The sequence below is a fragment of the Solanum stenotomum genome, chromosome 6, assembly GCF_019186545.1.
Source record: "Solanum stenotomum isolate F172 chromosome 6, ASM1918654v1, whole genome shotgun sequence".
In the NCBI taxonomy this organism is placed as follows: Eukaryota; Viridiplantae; Streptophyta; class Magnoliopsida; order Solanales; family Solanaceae; genus Solanum; species Solanum stenotomum.
In genome coordinates, this window is record NC_064287.1 from 4269025 (window position 1) to 4285366 (window position 16342).

The following is a 16342-nucleotide window of genomic DNA, read 5'->3' on the forward strand; positions in this document are numbered from 1 at the left end:
GGATTTAGTTGTTGGAATTAAGTCAAAACTAGTTAGAGTTAAAAAGTTGTTTAGTTGTTGAAATAAGTTCAAATAAATAATGTGGTTTAGTTGTTGGAATTAAGTTATTTTATCATGTATATGGGATAATTTATCTCATCAGTAAGATATAAATGATGAGATAAATAATCCAAGGAGTACCTAATACTTCTAATCATCTTGCGTTTTATCCTAGAATTATTATATTTCATACCTCATACCAAACGACTCGTAAGGATGAGAAAAACTCTTCGTCTATACTGTATATGGTTTAATTGTAATTATAAAAACTTGTATGCCCAATTTAACCTTTTTAAAGAATAAGAGGACCTATTTGTATTTAATGCTTCCTGCTTCAACGTTGTAAGGTGAGTGCTAGGGTTTAACGAATTACAGAGTTGACACAGAGAAGAAGAAGAAGCAAAAATGGGAGGTAAAGGGAAGAAGAGAAGAGAGAAGAATTACAGAGCAGCTCATGGAGGCACTTCTAGACTTCCTCCCCCACCCAACACCTCTTCTATTGATGCCATTCCCTCTAAGCTTCGTCAAATTATGGCCTTTTCAGGTATATGCGTGCTTGTGAATTGATTTAGTACATGAAATTTTGGTGGAAGGTAATAGTTTTTCTTAGTTTTCAATGTTTCTTACAAAGTGGGGTTTTCTTATTTATTGTTTTAGGGGATGGGAAAGGTTCATCGGATAATGCAGACAGGAAGAAAGGAGATAGTGGTGGTAGTGCTAATGGCAAGGTAAAATTGCATATCGAAAGTTGGGACCTTGTAGTTCTTATTTTAGCCTTATGCATGTAGTTAGTGGCTTTTGGTATATGCTATCTATATGTTGTTTACTATGTTTAGGTAATCACAGTGTGTTGGTAGTGTTATGGTACCTTTCATGAATGAATGTTCTGCCGTGCTTTCCGACTAGTTGTCATGTTTTCTTCGTTGACGTTTTTTACTTTTCCATTACTACTTTGATTTGCTTCACTTGAGCGGACGTTCTTTACGAAACAGCCTCCCTACCTCCATAAGGTAAGGCACACTCTACCCTCTCCCCTCTCCCCTCTCCAGACCCCACTTTGTGAGATTTCACTTGGTATGCTGTTGGTTCTCATAGTACTTGTCTTTGTAGAGATAAATTTTGTGGTACGGTTGTACAATTTGGTTTTAGTGCTGAGTTTGGAATTATTTAGTCTGCTAGTTGTAGGCAGTGCAGGAATTGCATGAGTTTGGGAACCTCTAGTTAATAAAAGATAAATTCCATTCTTTTACTGAGATAGGCTTTAACGGTATTTATACAAGTAATAGTCCAATTTATGAATATGAAACTTTTTTTTGATTTTTTTTGTTTGGAGAGAAAGGTAATAGTCCAATACTAGTAATATGATTATGAGGATTCTTATTGACCGTCCAGTGATAAATGAGACGGGTGCAGAGACAGCTAGATAGTGATGTGGCCAGGATTTTTACTAAGGCGTGTCAAAATATACAGTAATGAGCCAAGGGGAGTCGATGTATAGTATATATATGAAAGAATTTTTTACCTAACTACACAGTGTAATTTTCCAATGAAGGGGTATCAGTTGACACCCCTTGAATACATATGGCTCCGCCACTGCAGCTAGGAGGTTTGCCTAGAAGAAGCAACTCTTGAAAGAGTGCGTAATAGCTCACTGGTTGAGTGCTCTTGCTCAGCAACAATCAGACAAGTGGGGAATGTAGGGGTGAATCAGAAGAGTTTGAGTATAGCCGGATCTAAGCTTCCTGTAGTAAAGGGCTGGGGTTGCTCATGTTATAGCTTTGGTATATGCATATTAACAAATACCAGGAAAACATGTCATTTCAGATAAATATATGATGTATTCACAATCCCTAGAGCAAGTGTAGTTTATTGTGATTAACACACTTCAAAAGCTCAGAAGTGTTCCTTGATAGGGCTATCAGCTCAAGTAAGCAGTCAAACTTGAAAACACCAAGTTCAATCAAGCCCAGCTAAGGCTAGTTTGGTTTCCTAGCAAATTTGTTAGACTCTTTTGCTCTCATAGTTTTCCTGTCCTCAACACTTGTCTTCTTCTATAAGCTAAAGAATGTTAGACGGATTTTGCAGCCCCCATCTGCCGGAAAAATATTGTTCTATGTAGCTATTACATGTGCCAGAAGAGTATAATCGTATTTTCTCAAGTTTTTTACTGAAAAAAATACAATCTCTATATATCTCTGGAATAATTAATTGGATGCTTTCTCTTGAGAATCATATTTTTGTAAGCTTCCTACTTTTCTATACGTCTTGTTTGGGGGGGGTGGGGTAGGGGGTTCCTGTTACATATATGGAGTAATTAAGTTAATCAAAATAAATTCAATTTCAACTTGTCAATAAATAAATAAAAGTATAGTTGAAGTGTCTCAAGAATTTTCTGTTAGTCTCCATTTTGACCAATACAATCGATGCTTCTGTATGCTATTGTTGCACCTTTGTCAATGCCAGTGATCTTTTCACTATTTCTTGTTCCAATTATGGTCGTTTACTCTTTGTCATTATAAATTCGTATACTTCCGCTCTCTCGTCTAGAGTAACTCTCATATTGTTGTGAATCATTAAGCAAAGAAACTCGAGTTCTCTCTCCTTCCCTTCTGTTTGTTCTACTACGACCTCCAATTGTTTTTTGTGTTTTCTCCCTTCTATGTGAATGCATTCTGTGTATTATATTAGGTGTTCAAACTTTGGACTTATATGTGTCCCTGAACAGAGAATACATTCAGAAGATCAAGTTCAAGCTAAAAATGCAGGTAACAAACGGAAAGACGACAAAAGCAGTTTGAGTGATGTTGGAGCAGAAGAAGCACATCAGAAGAGAAATAAAAAGAGAAAAAGAAAGGAAGTGAAGGACCTTCGGTTTGATACAGCTGAACTGGGCATTACTAGTTCAAAGAGAAAGGAGCGAAAGAAACAGTAAGAACTGATGCCTCAGCAAAAAATCCTTATTTTACTATCCTGGCTTAGAGATAGTAGTAACATTTACTTGAAATAAACTTTGCTATTATATCAGTGGTGAGAGTTGAAGTAGAAGCAGAGCCATTATTTTTGTCAATCTTAAATGTTTATGCCACATATCTTGTTTAGGAGAACAACTAAACAAACTCTATTTCACGAGGGAAAAGGGTTATGCATTTTAATCCGAGGTATTCAAGGGAGTCAAATCTGCTACGTCACGGTTATGGAGCTTTTAGCTCATAGGAGTGTTTCTGGACCAGAAGCCATTAAGAAATAATGTATGCTATCAAAGAATGACTAAGATCATTGGGCAGTAAGGGGGTTAATTTGCTGAGGCTGGGAGTTATTCTATGACAACTTTGACTCAAATCAAATTCAGTGTTAATTTAGCGACTAACCTTTGAACACCATTACGTGTTTTCTCTAGTTTTATAGATTATTTGCTTGTTTATCGTATTACTAAGAAGCAGCTGAGGTATTTTCTTCAGATAACTTTCTACTCCTTGACGTAACAAGTAGTTGATCGTTGTTCTATTGTCTATGTGTATGTGCGCACTTTATTCCTTTCAATTTCATATTTTATAAGCAAATTTGGGTAATCGAGCAACTTCTGTTTGTAAGCAAATGAAAAAGGATTCGCCCAAATTAACCTTTCTTTGCTGAAACAAATGTAATAAGGATTTCACATATATACTCATTTTGTGACATGTTTCATTTCTCTTCTTTTTTTTTTTTAGTTTTTTTTTTGTTCCGAGGGGTGGGGGACTGGTTTTAGGCATTGCATTGTCTACAGGTTGTTACCGAATGGTTTTAATTTGGATGTATGCAGGCGTTTGGCAGATATGAAAAAGAAACACAAAAAGGGCAATACTGATGAACACATGGATTTTCCTGGTCGTGAGGAAATAAAATTTGGTGAAGTCGTTGAAGCTCCACCCAAGCTTGCAGTCCCAAAGGTACATTTGGATAGTTTTATACTGTATTATACACACTCGCATTGACATGAACTTTGCCTATGCTTATGACATTGACCTTGTATACACTGATATTCATATGGTAAACCATACTTGTGTTCTTATTATGAAGGCATTCAAGAATAATGCACATGATGCTTCAAAAGAAAGACTTCGATTGCAAGCAGTTGAGGCCTATAGGCAGCGGAAAGGATGGACATCAAGACTGGGCCTTCAGATTTCTCCACCAATCACCGAGACTCCATTGGTATAGTTATCTCAGAGACAACTAGCTGGATGGGTACATGATGCCATGCAAACTATCTACACTGTGCACCATATAATATCCAAAGTAGAAGTAAGGTAATACTTGTCACGAAAAAAGTTTAACAGAAAGAAAAATGGAAAAGGAAGTGGAGACTCGGCTTAATTATACAGTATATTATGAGTCTTTCTTGTAGTTTATTAGTATACACAAGTCATTATACATTGAAATCCTTTTTAATTTGAATCGTGTTCTGGGCTTCTGTCTTGACTCATAGAACATTATTAACTATGGTATTCTCCCCTGAGACGCGGTTGACTAGTCGGAGCTGGGTGATGGGGGGTTGCAGGTAAGGATTACAGATCATGAAACGCGAAAAAAAGAACTGAAGATGAAAGCCGACAGTTAAGTTTGTGTGCTTTGAATGGGTTATGAGTCTTATTTGATGCTGAGAAGTTGAAGGTGGCTTAGAAATTTACCTCAATTTTTATACTATGAAGTGATTAATTACATCATCAGCAACTATTAGAAATACTATTATTAGCCTCTACAATTTTTCTTAAGCATTTTAAAATAAATTCAATCATAATAAATATCATCACATTATTCATTAAACCCAAAATCATTAGAGGCAGAAAAGAAAAACAAATACTATCTTTTATATAGAAAAACTATCAATATTTTTAGATGTACTAAAAATATTAAAAATATTAATGAGTGAAATATGCTCTTAAATTCACGCCTAGTTTAGGGGTGTTTTTAACACTTCTCTAGGCTTTTTATTAAGAGCCTTATGCTCCTACAAGAGTTTGAAGCGACTTGCTATGTCATGTGATACACTTTTCTAGGCTTTTTACTAAGAGCTTCATGTACCCAAGTTTAGTTAGTCAAATAGAAGAATGTTTTTAGGGTTGACAATAGTTCAGAGATAAAACTAATAATTCACGTTTAGGTAATATGTGTTTTCAATACTTCTCTCTAGAAAGTATAAGCATGCTGTTAATATTTTTCACTAGAGAACGCCTTTTCGTCCATTGCACATTACAAATCCAATTAACATAGGTTTAGCCCAAATATTTTTGGATGAAATTGGTAAATAGCCATGATCGCTATTAATCTTTAGCTAACGTTTTAAAACTATTCAATATATAGTCATTTTGTATGCTGATTTGAACAAAAATACCTAAAGCTAAATTTAAAGATTTATGAGACATGGTAAACATATCCCCTTTATTTATCATTGGTAGAGAGAGTTCTAATTTTTTTTTTACTACATATAGTGATAAATTAGGTTTAACAACAAATACATTATATGAAAAGTATTATAAATTGCAATTTTTACATATCAATATGATGAAAAATATATCATAAAATGTTAGTCAAAGTTCTTATTGTTTGACTCTAAAACAGGAAATCATGACAACTAAAAGGAGACGAAAAGAGTACTAAAAGTGACAATTTCTCAATTATAATGCAAGTGGTGTTTAAATATTTAGTTATTTACAAGTGATTCAAATATTAATTATTAAAGCATTTTTTGATTGGCCACTCCACTTGTCCTTGAAGCATCTTGAGGAAAAATATGCACATAAGCTCAAAAACTTGGAAACTTCCAATGTGTCTTTTTTGTTGTATTCTTTCTCACCACTTTAATGGTCCCAAAAATACGTATAATTATATTGCACTGTTATATTTTCTTTTTTTTTTGTTATTTATTATTGTTTCCATCCAATGTCAATTTCAGGTTTATTTTTGAATTTTAAGGATATTTAAGTTTGTTTTACTATTTCCTTTCTCTATTTACTAATTTGTGTTTGACTTAACACACCCCTTAAGAAACAATTAACGAATCCTAATTATTATAAGTCATCTAATGTCGGAAAATGAATTGAAAATATTAAAGTTTTAATAATAAGTATAAAATGGTGAATTATCTCTTAAATTTTTAAATTGAACAAGTAGAAATGAATACATATTTTTGATATAATGAATAAAATAAAAATGAATGCCTGGAATGTTAAGTATCATTGGTTTTTGTTAATTGGCATTTGATACTTAGTAAGTTATTTCAACTTAACTTCAAAGCTTACTAAACACAACACAATTAATTAATAACCAAATCAAACGAGCTTGTAAAAATGTTACTTCCACTGAGTTTAGCCATATAGAGATTTTCTTCACTTAATATTGATTAATAAATAAGAGTATATATAAAGAAGTAGATTATTCATTTCTATCAGATCTTATTTTTTTCCTCTTAATGTTTGATATTTGTTTTGGGTTTTCACTAATTAGAACTCATGCCTAAAGACTTTATTTTGAAAAAAAAAAAATGCTTTTTAGACGATTCAATTTTTTTTGGCTCGATCCTAAAATGTCTGATTAAAAATGAAAAATATCATACGAAATATCAAAGATTTTAATATTTTAGAAAAACTTTATTGGAATATATTGAGTTATATTTGATCTTACATTTTGCAAAGAATATTTAAAACAATACTTAGGCTTGAATTACTTAAATACAATTTAAAAGTGAATGACGGGTTGAAAAACATGTTAAATATAAGTTATTTTTCAAATTTAAAGTTTTCATGGGTTGACCAAACATTTATTTTCAAACAAAGTGAAAAAATTATTTCGAAAAAAGTGAATATTTTTTTATAGTCAAATGGATATGTCCTAATAATTGAACATATAGTAAGAATATATTCCCTCCGTCCTAATTTAAGTTTGACTAGGCACGGATTTAAGAAATAAAAAGTGCCATTTGAATTTTATGATCTCAAATAAAAGATGTGTATAGTCTTTTAAATCTTGTGGTCTTAAATTTACCATGTAGAATATTGTAATTAGAAAACTTACAATATAAAAAAAAAGATGTATTTTTGGAGACAAACTAAAAAAAGAAAAGAAAATAAAACACTTAAATTGGACCATATAATATTAATTACTCTCTCAGTTCACTTTTACTAGATTATTCCTATTGATTACTAGTACTTAATACTTTGTATTAGATCTAGAAAAATAATTTTAGAAATAAATAATTAATGCTAAAGGATAAAATATAGAAGAAAATAATTATCTTTTCTTAATATGTTAAAAATAACAATAAAAAAGAAAAATTTATTTTGAAAATAGCAGACAAGAAAAGTGAACCATATTAATTAACCAAGAATAAATGATAATTTTTATTTTTTTTATCTCCAATCCCGTGTCCTATTTCATATTGGAGCTTGACTAAATCTAAATTCACATTATGAGTAAAGTACACCCTATCAAAGACGATTTCGTACCCAAAAAGATTTAGGGTCTGTTTGGAAAGCTACCTGATAATGGAAATTAGTGTAATTACTAGGATAGTAATTACCATCCATTCACAAACCTGAGAATTGGAGAGTGTAATTACCATTGTCAATTACACTCAATTACCTGCTGACCAAGTGTAACACCTCAGAAACTAGTAGGCTAAACTAGAGCTTGACGTTAGGATTATAGTCTTGAACGAAACTCCCTGTACCTAAAAATATGGGGTTTCGTGTTATAACGTCAAGATACGACCCCCCAAGGACCAACCAAGGGTCCTTGAGTAGGACCCTAACTTTTCTGCCCAAAACAGTGACCTACGGATAGACCCACGCCCCGTGGGTGGGTCCACGCCCCATAGGTGGGTGGTCGTGGATGGTGCCTGGAGATGGTTTTTAAGAAGTAAATAGAGGGGCACTTTGAGGTTTTCCTATTTTTAAGTGGGATTAAGTAATATCGTTTTAGCCTATTTTAGCACACCTATATAAAGAATTTAAACCTTAATTTAGTGATTCCAAATCATTAATTCTAAACCCCCAAAAGAAACCCAATTCTCTCCCAAAAATCCTCTCTCTAGAAAGTGAAAGAGGATCAAGCTAGGTCAAAACTCCATTGTTTCAAGCTTGCTAGGCTTTGTAATCAAGGCATGATGACTTATTGATTCATGAATCCCTTTCATCCATGAAGCCCCCATGTTTCCCCCAATTGTGAAGATGAATCCCCAATTCTAGTTAGGGTTCCTTCCTATATTGTGGGTATTGTTATATGTTGATCCAATTGAGTAAATAATGATTTTTTATGATTGATTATGATGTAATTACATGTTTTTAGTATGATTTTACATGTATTCTTGATTAACCTAAGATTCTAGGGTGAAATTGATATAGTTTGGTTTAATGCCATGAAAGGGGAAGTTGAGGGCTTAGATGTGACCTTCTAAGATTGATGAATTTATTTATGAATTTCTTGAGATTAGAGCACCTAAATATGATATTAGATGATTTCTATGCCTAACCCTAGTCTAATTGATGAAATTGAAGTAATGTGGGTTTGTGCCCTAAAGAGGGAAATTGAGGGTTTAGAGATGATCTTCTAGGGATGATGACATATGTAGTAATTGTTTAAGAATGAAGGTATATAGAAATAAATTGAATTAGATTAAAGTATATATGATGGATCATGAATAGTAATGATTGATATTGAGCCTTTATGGCGAATTATGACTAGAATTGCTTAAGAATGAAGCTTGTGACTAGAAGGTCTTGTGATCTAAGTATGTATGATGATTGTAAGGAGTAAAATCTTTGAGAGTAGGGCTTGTAGTTGTGAATGTTGATCACTAGTGCTTTGAGAGTAGGGCTTGTAATTGTGAATGTTGATCACTAGTGCTTTGAGAGTAAAGCTAACATGATGAATTAAGAATGACAAGGCTTTGAGAGTGAAGTCTATATGATAATGGTAGAGCTTTGAGAGTGAAGTCTATATGATAATGGTAGACTATTAGGTAGAGTTGTTGAGAAAGGACCTTACCTACCTAATTTACCTCATGAATGTTTGAATGCATGAAGTGATAAAATCACAAGAGTTGGGATGATTTCCATGTCTAGTGCTTGAACCCTAAGTGTGATGATTGAAAGTATGTTTTGAACCTCAAGGAGGTGAAGTATGAGATTATGCTTGTAGTAATTGAACTACTTGAATTATGATTATATCCATGTCTAATGTAGTCATTCTAGATGTGTTGATTTGATAGGACCTTTGACCTTGAAAAGGAAAGATATGATATTATGCATGTTTTATGAAGGTTATGTACATGCTTTATGAACACTTTGAGAGTAAAGTGAATATGCTCATGATCTAGTTGTTGTGTTGTTGAAAGGTTATTCTTATATACACACTTATGCATGAATATGATATGATGTGAAAGGTTTTCTCACAATATGATAATTCTAAGGTTGAAAGGCTTTCTCACCTATTGAATCTATATGTAGACATGGACAATGAAAGGTTATTCTCACGCATGATCTAATGAGCTATAGTATGAGTTATGTTGGATTGAGTGTCTAAGTCAAGACTTAATATGAACTCAATGGGAATTATGCTTAGCACCAAGTGAATATTGTATATGAGACGGAAGATCTTACGCTAGTTGAGTCCGACTTTTCCAATGGGTTCCTTTTACGCTAGTTGAGTCCGGGTTTCTAATAGCAATCTCCTTATCCCATAAACTATGTGCCCCCGTAGGTTATTTAGCTATTGGATCCACCTAAAACTAATACATCCTTTTCGGTGTGGGAGACACCGAATTCCATGTTAAGCTCACACAGTCTATGTCGGTTAAGGATAATTCCCAAAACAAGAATATGAATTATGAATTATGGTTACTCAAGAAACTTTACTTAGCATGAGTGAGATTTATGGGGTTTTATTCATGCATTGCACAAGTATGCTTTGAGGGTAGTTATGATATGTTCCTTTTATGTATGATGATCTGTGTAATGAATATGCTTATGATGTATGCTTTGATGTATTGTTGCTATAGTTGCCTTCCATGATATGATTGACTAAATGTGATAGATTCCCTTGTCTATGAGAAATAAGCTAAGGATGAGATAAAAGATGGTAAGTATGTATGATTGCCTAAGGTGATACTTAGTGTGGGTCAGATTATGGGGTCTTATCCATGCATTGCACAAGTATGACTTGAAGCTACTTATGAAGTGTTTCTCTTATGTTATGAAGAACTAAGTATTGAATAGGCTATGAACAGGAAGTATCTCCTATGTTCAAGGTTCATGCCTTACGATGACTAAGGCTTACATTATGTCTATGTTGGAGATTATGCTTATGATTATGTGGTTATCTCTTATGCTTATAGCCTATGTCTTATGATGATGTCTCTTATGCTTATGACTTATGTTATCGTCTCTTATGATTATGGTATATGTATTATGTTGACTAATGCCTCTTATATGCTTATGTTGATTATTTATGCTAGCCATCATATTTAATACATTATTGTACTAACACATACTCTTGCCTACATTCTTATCAAATGTAGGGTTGGGCGACATTGAGTTCCATTATCGTGGCTAGGTTTCTAGTAGAGCAAAGGAATTGAAGACTTGGTGCGTCCTCATAGCATCGAGGTTTTGCTCACCTTTTCTTTATGTGTTTTTTTTTATGTTTTAAACTATTGTATGGGCTGTCCCAAAGAGTTATTCAAGTTGTATTAATTGGTTTGAGACAAAGTGTTATAGACTTCCGCTTGTTTTTATAAAGACTTCGATTGTATGGAAAAGTTTTAAAATTTCTGCATCATTTCTATTTACTTTATGCTATGATATGCTAAGTGGCTTGTGTTAGGTCTTTCGGGGTCTAGTACGCCATGTTACATCTAGGGTGTACCCCTGGATCATGACACCAAGTAATTACATTATCAATCAAATATATCATACAATGTAATTACTCCCAACTACATCAAATCCAATAACTCGAATATTTTTTTCCAAATCTATTCTTAAATCCAAAAATCTGATTAACAATAAGCACCACTTAGACCATCTCCAACCCACCTCTATTTTACTCTCCGTTCTGTATATTTGGAGAGCAAAATAGAGAATGGACACTCCAACCTCCCTCCATATTACCCTCTATTCTTCATATTTAGAGAGTTAAGACCATCTCCAACCCACCTCTATTTTACTCTCCATTCTCTATATTTGGAGAGTAAAATAGAGAATCGGCTCTCCAACCATTCTCTAAATGACTTTCTATTCTCCATTTAAAGAGAGGTGAATATTAGTTCTCCAAATTTAGATAACAACTATTCACCTCTCTATTTCACTTTTTCATTATTTTATTATTATTTCTATTATTTTGTGATTAACATATTATTTTTCTTATAAGACCATTAATTATATCTCTAATATTAGTAATTCATATTAAATGTAATACTCCCTCCGTCCCATTTTATGTGTCACTTTCGGATTTCAAGATTCAAACGAGTCTATCTTTGACAGTAAATTTTTCATAGATCTTTTAAACATTTTGAATTATCAATTATTGTGACTATAAGTACTTTTTACGTAGTTTACAAATATACAAATTTCATGTCAAGAAAATTGAAGATTCCATGCGTAAATTTCCGGTCAAACCTAAACTGTTCGACTCTTGAAAAATGAAAAGTGCCACATAAATTGAGACAGAGAGAGTATAACATTCTTAAAAATATATCATTTTATATATACTACTTCCATCCCAAATTAATAATGTTTCAATTTTTTTTAATTTTCGTCACTTTAATATAGTTTGATATCATTATTAATTTTCACTATGAAGAATGCAAAAAACTAAAATGATAAGATGAAAATTTTAGTTTAAAAATACAATACATAACATAACATAATAATTTAAATATAAGATAACAATACATAACATAATAATTTTATTACAGCAATAATTTCGTAATCCAGTAGGTTTTTTCAAATTTAACAATATTTGGAAAAAATTAATGTATGATCCTCATAATTAGTGTAATTGTGATTGCGGTTGTGCTTGTTGATTTCTTTTTTCAATTATTCGTAGTTGTTCTTTTTACATGAAAATCTCCGATTTGAACAATCTTTAGTTAGACATAAAATAATTAAGGATAAAAATGCTTATTTTGAACTCCGTAATGCATTAATAGAGCATTTAAGAAAGTAATGTAATAATCTTGAAAGTATTTCATTAATAATTTCACATTTATTTGAATTGTTCATTAATTTGTATATTATATAATATTAGCTTGCAATTTATGTTATTTAGAAATTTAAGAAAAAATATAATTTTATATTAAGTAAAGAATTTGAAAAAATAATTTTTTATATTATATGAAAATTATATAAAGTGATTATTTGAAAAAAATAATGAAATAAAAGATGTATATTACTTCAATGAAATAAGAAAATAAGAATGAAGTAGAAATAATAATATAATATTGAGGAGAGAGAAAAATATTCTTTTTTAGAGAATTGGATTAGAGTTGGTTGTCTGGAAAAATAGAGAACTATATATTTGGAGAGTAAAATAAAGATTAAGATTGGAGATGCCCTTATGAGGGGAAAAAGAGAGGGGAGCTGAGGCGCGTGGGGATGGGTATGATGGGTGTGGATTAAGATATTCTTTGGTACAAAAAGTTAATAACGGAATTAGTAATATAATGATTAGTAATGCATGTTTTATTTTTTATCAAGTGTTTGGTTCATTATTTCCCATTTCATCTAGTGTTTGGATTAAAAATAAGTGTGTCAATGGGACGGTCGACCGGTTATTTAAAAAAAATATATTTTTCCAATTTTTTGGGTATTTTGTATTGTATAACTAGAATTAGATTTTTTTTTTAAAATTATCCCAATCATATCAGTTTCTCTTCGATTTTGGTACGGTTCCATTAATTTTTCAGATTTTTTACTTTTAAAGTATCACCTCAAATTACACCATTGTTAAAACATTTTTTTCGCAATTGTGTTCTTGAAGAAACACTTCAACTCTTCACCAAGAAGTAAACAATGTAAAATCTTGTAGCCATATTATTTGATCTTAAACTTTTAATAAGAGTGTTTGCATAGATTTATCGTATTGTTCGATGCAGTGTCTATTATAGTATATTTTAATTTTATACCTAATTAATTAAAGGCTAACTAAAAAACAAAGATGTTCCATCACTAAAGGCCTAGGACATAATTTATATTTATATTTAAGAAAAAGTTCTAAAATACATTGATATATTAAATTTAACATATTCTTAAAAAAAATACATATAAACTTAGCAACAAGGATGAGTGCTTAGCAGCCAACAACTGCAATTGGTGGCCAATGTGACCAAAGAAGAAGTAGAGGATGCTATAAAATATCTCGATGGTAGTAAAGCTCCCAATAGTGTTGGTTATAATGCAATTTTTTATAATAAAAAAAATCATGGGACATCATAGGAGATAGTGTGGTACGAGTTGTACTAGATTTCTTTAGAATGAATAGCATAATCCAGTGAAATGTCACGATTCGAGCCTACACCCTAGACGTGATCGACACTTGAGAATCATTGATGTCCCTCAAGCGAACCCTCATCCTGGCTGACTACAAGCGAAAGACTAACTCAAGCATACATAAGCATCAAATTGAAAGAAACATTTAAAAACAATTTACTGAATCTCAAAACTTCACTGAATATACTGAGTATGAAACATAAGTTTCAAATAAAATATATGAAACTGAAAGACACTCCAAAACTGTCTATCTATGAAGCCTCTACTATACAAAAATGAGTGTCGGGACAAGACCCATGACTCCTCAAAAGAACTGCTACTAACAACTCATAAAATTGGAGTACTCCGAAAGCAAGAAGGTCTCACTCATAAGCAGACAAGCAGATGAAGTGATCAACACTCTTGTTGAGGATCCTAATAACCTGTATCTGCATCATTAAAAGATGCAAGTCGAATGACATCAATACATTGAATGTACGAGTATATAATATAGCTGAATAACAAATAACTAAATGAAAGGACTGGAATAGATAACAATGTACTCAAGCTGAATGTAAATAAATAAATGAGTTAAATCTTCTAAAATTTTACAAAATACTCTGATCTCTGAACTCAACATAATACGTGATATATAAAAATACACTTTAACTCTATTGAGAGATTCTCTAACCGACAACCATCACTATGAGCTGCGTGATGATACAACGTCTCGCCCACGCTGCCAGAACTGTCCTATACCTTGCTAGGATATAGGGTCCCTCAACTAAGTGGATCCACTAAGCTATGCCTAAAAGCAATAAGGAACCATCTAAAAAGTATGACCCTTTACCCATGTTGGGATACATGGTTTATAAGGACTTTGAATTGTCTGAACTCGTCTCCATATCGGTGCTCAATACTACTCCTAATAACATATACTCATGCTCATATGTTTAAAAACACAACTCTTCCTCTGGTTTGAGATAATTTCTCAAACTACCCTCTTAAAGAGGTAACTGCTTTTGAAATATCTTTTGCAATCATAACTCATTTAGAAATCTCAGTTTCTCTTTTATCAATGTAAAAATTGATACATCTGGGAATGCATAGTCCCCTTATACTCTTAAGGGTCGTTTAGTAGAGTGTATAAGAATAATGCTAAATAGAGTGTATTATTAATGTTTGCATTAGCAATGCATGTATTAGTTATGTGTGCATTAGTTATACATGGATTATTTTTATGCATTATTTGGTTTGATGCATTAAAAAATAGCATGAATTACATAAAAAAATTAATTTACAGATATACCCTCCACTATTGTTGTAGAAAAGATGTAAAAAAAGTTTTGAGGGGTAATTGTGTTTTTTTAAATGCTAATGCATGCATTAAAACCATTGCATTGCTAATACCTAGAATACCATGGTATTAGCAATACACACCTTAATACACAATAGAGTGTATAACTAATGCATCCATAAGATGGAAAAGACTACTCAACAAGGTACTAGTTATACACAGGGCTAATGCATGCATTATTTTTTCTAATACACTCTACCAAACGACCCCTTACTCAATTCATACTTGAAAACTCTTTCTCAAAAGCATATCTAAATCATATTTTAATATGATCATTGATGACTCGGGAAGTCATACTGCATAAACATTGATGGTATATCTAGATACCATACTGCTCATACATTGATGACATACTCAATTGTCATATTAATCATGTTTTAGAAACTCTTTTCTCAAAACTCATCTTTACTTTCTCAAAATTCAATTTAAGAACTCAAGTGTTGGCTTTAAAAAACTTTTCCAAATTTACGACTCAAATCATAGGGTTCATGTGGAAATACATGAACGACTCAACTCAGAGGTCTTAATAGCAATATAGAAACTCAGTACTCAAAACTCAAGAACTCAGAACTCAACGATACTACTCATTAAAAAAATACTCAATTCATAAGATTCATGCTGAAATATAGGCATGAACGAATCAACTCAAGAATCTTAATGCATAACATATAGCAATTTAATAATTAGGAATAGAATTTCAAAAAGAAACAGGAACTCGAGAACTGAAAATTAACTCATCTCAAGAATACTCAAATCTAGAGTAGAATCCTAGATTTCTCTTTTACTGATTTGAAAGTAGATATAGGGCGTGAGGACGAACTAGTCCAACACTATGATAGCCTTACATACTTGAAAGAACAAGGTTCTTGAAGAATCTTGAAGAAGAACTTGATTAGAAGCCTTGAAACCCTAACTTGATGGAGAAAAATCAAGAAAACCTTCTTGAGATTTCTTGAATTAGTTTCTTGAAACTTTATGGCCAAAAATTATAATTTTCATTAGAGATTCATAATTGTATGGAGGAATTTGAGTTGGAAAGAATGAAATTCTCAGAGAAAGACTTACCTTGAAGACGAATCTTGAAAAAGATTGATAGAATTTTGAATTGAAGTTTTCTACTTTGATTTTTCCTTAGGGTTTTGCCTTAGGGTTTGAGAGAGAAGAGAATGATGAATTAAGAGATGAAAATCTGATTTTGGGTCTTTGATTAGTTAAGAAATTTGTTTAGGGTTTTCTTAGAGTTAAAAAGACAAAAACGACCATTTTTAATGTTTTTCCGTTGGCGAATTCGTGACTGCACCGTATCAGGTTACTGAAATAGTCATAACTTTTTACTCAAAACTCAGAATTTTGCGAAATTGGTGGCATTGGAAAGCAGATTCAAATACCTTTAATTTGATAGGTTATGGACCACGTAGCTTTTTTATATTCTAAGAGATATAGTCAT

General features: G+C 32.1%; 1 protein-coding gene across 2 annotated transcripts in view; it reads left to right on the top strand.

Annotated features, from left to right (window-relative positions):
* The window catches only part of LOC125867517 (uncharacterized), a 7080-nt gene extending 2786 nt beyond the window's left edge, over window positions 1-4294 (top strand). Inside the window, exons 2-6 of one of the 2 annotated variants that reach the window (XM_049548048.1) lie at window positions 387-583; window positions 697-767; window positions 2765-2967; window positions 3839-3965; window positions 4096-4294. In XM_049548048.1, the coding sequence (XP_049404005.1) occupies window positions 445-583; window positions 697-767; window positions 2765-2967; window positions 3839-3965; window positions 4096-4236 (681 nt within the window). In that variant the 5' untranslated portion in view covers window positions 387-444 and the 3' untranslated portion in view covers window positions 4237-4294. The remainder of the gene's footprint in view (window positions 1-386; window positions 584-696; window positions 768-2764; window positions 2968-3838; window positions 3966-4095) is intronic. The other variant, XM_049548049.1, reaches the window with a different exon arrangement.
* Window positions 4295-16342: the final 12048 nt, after the last annotated feature.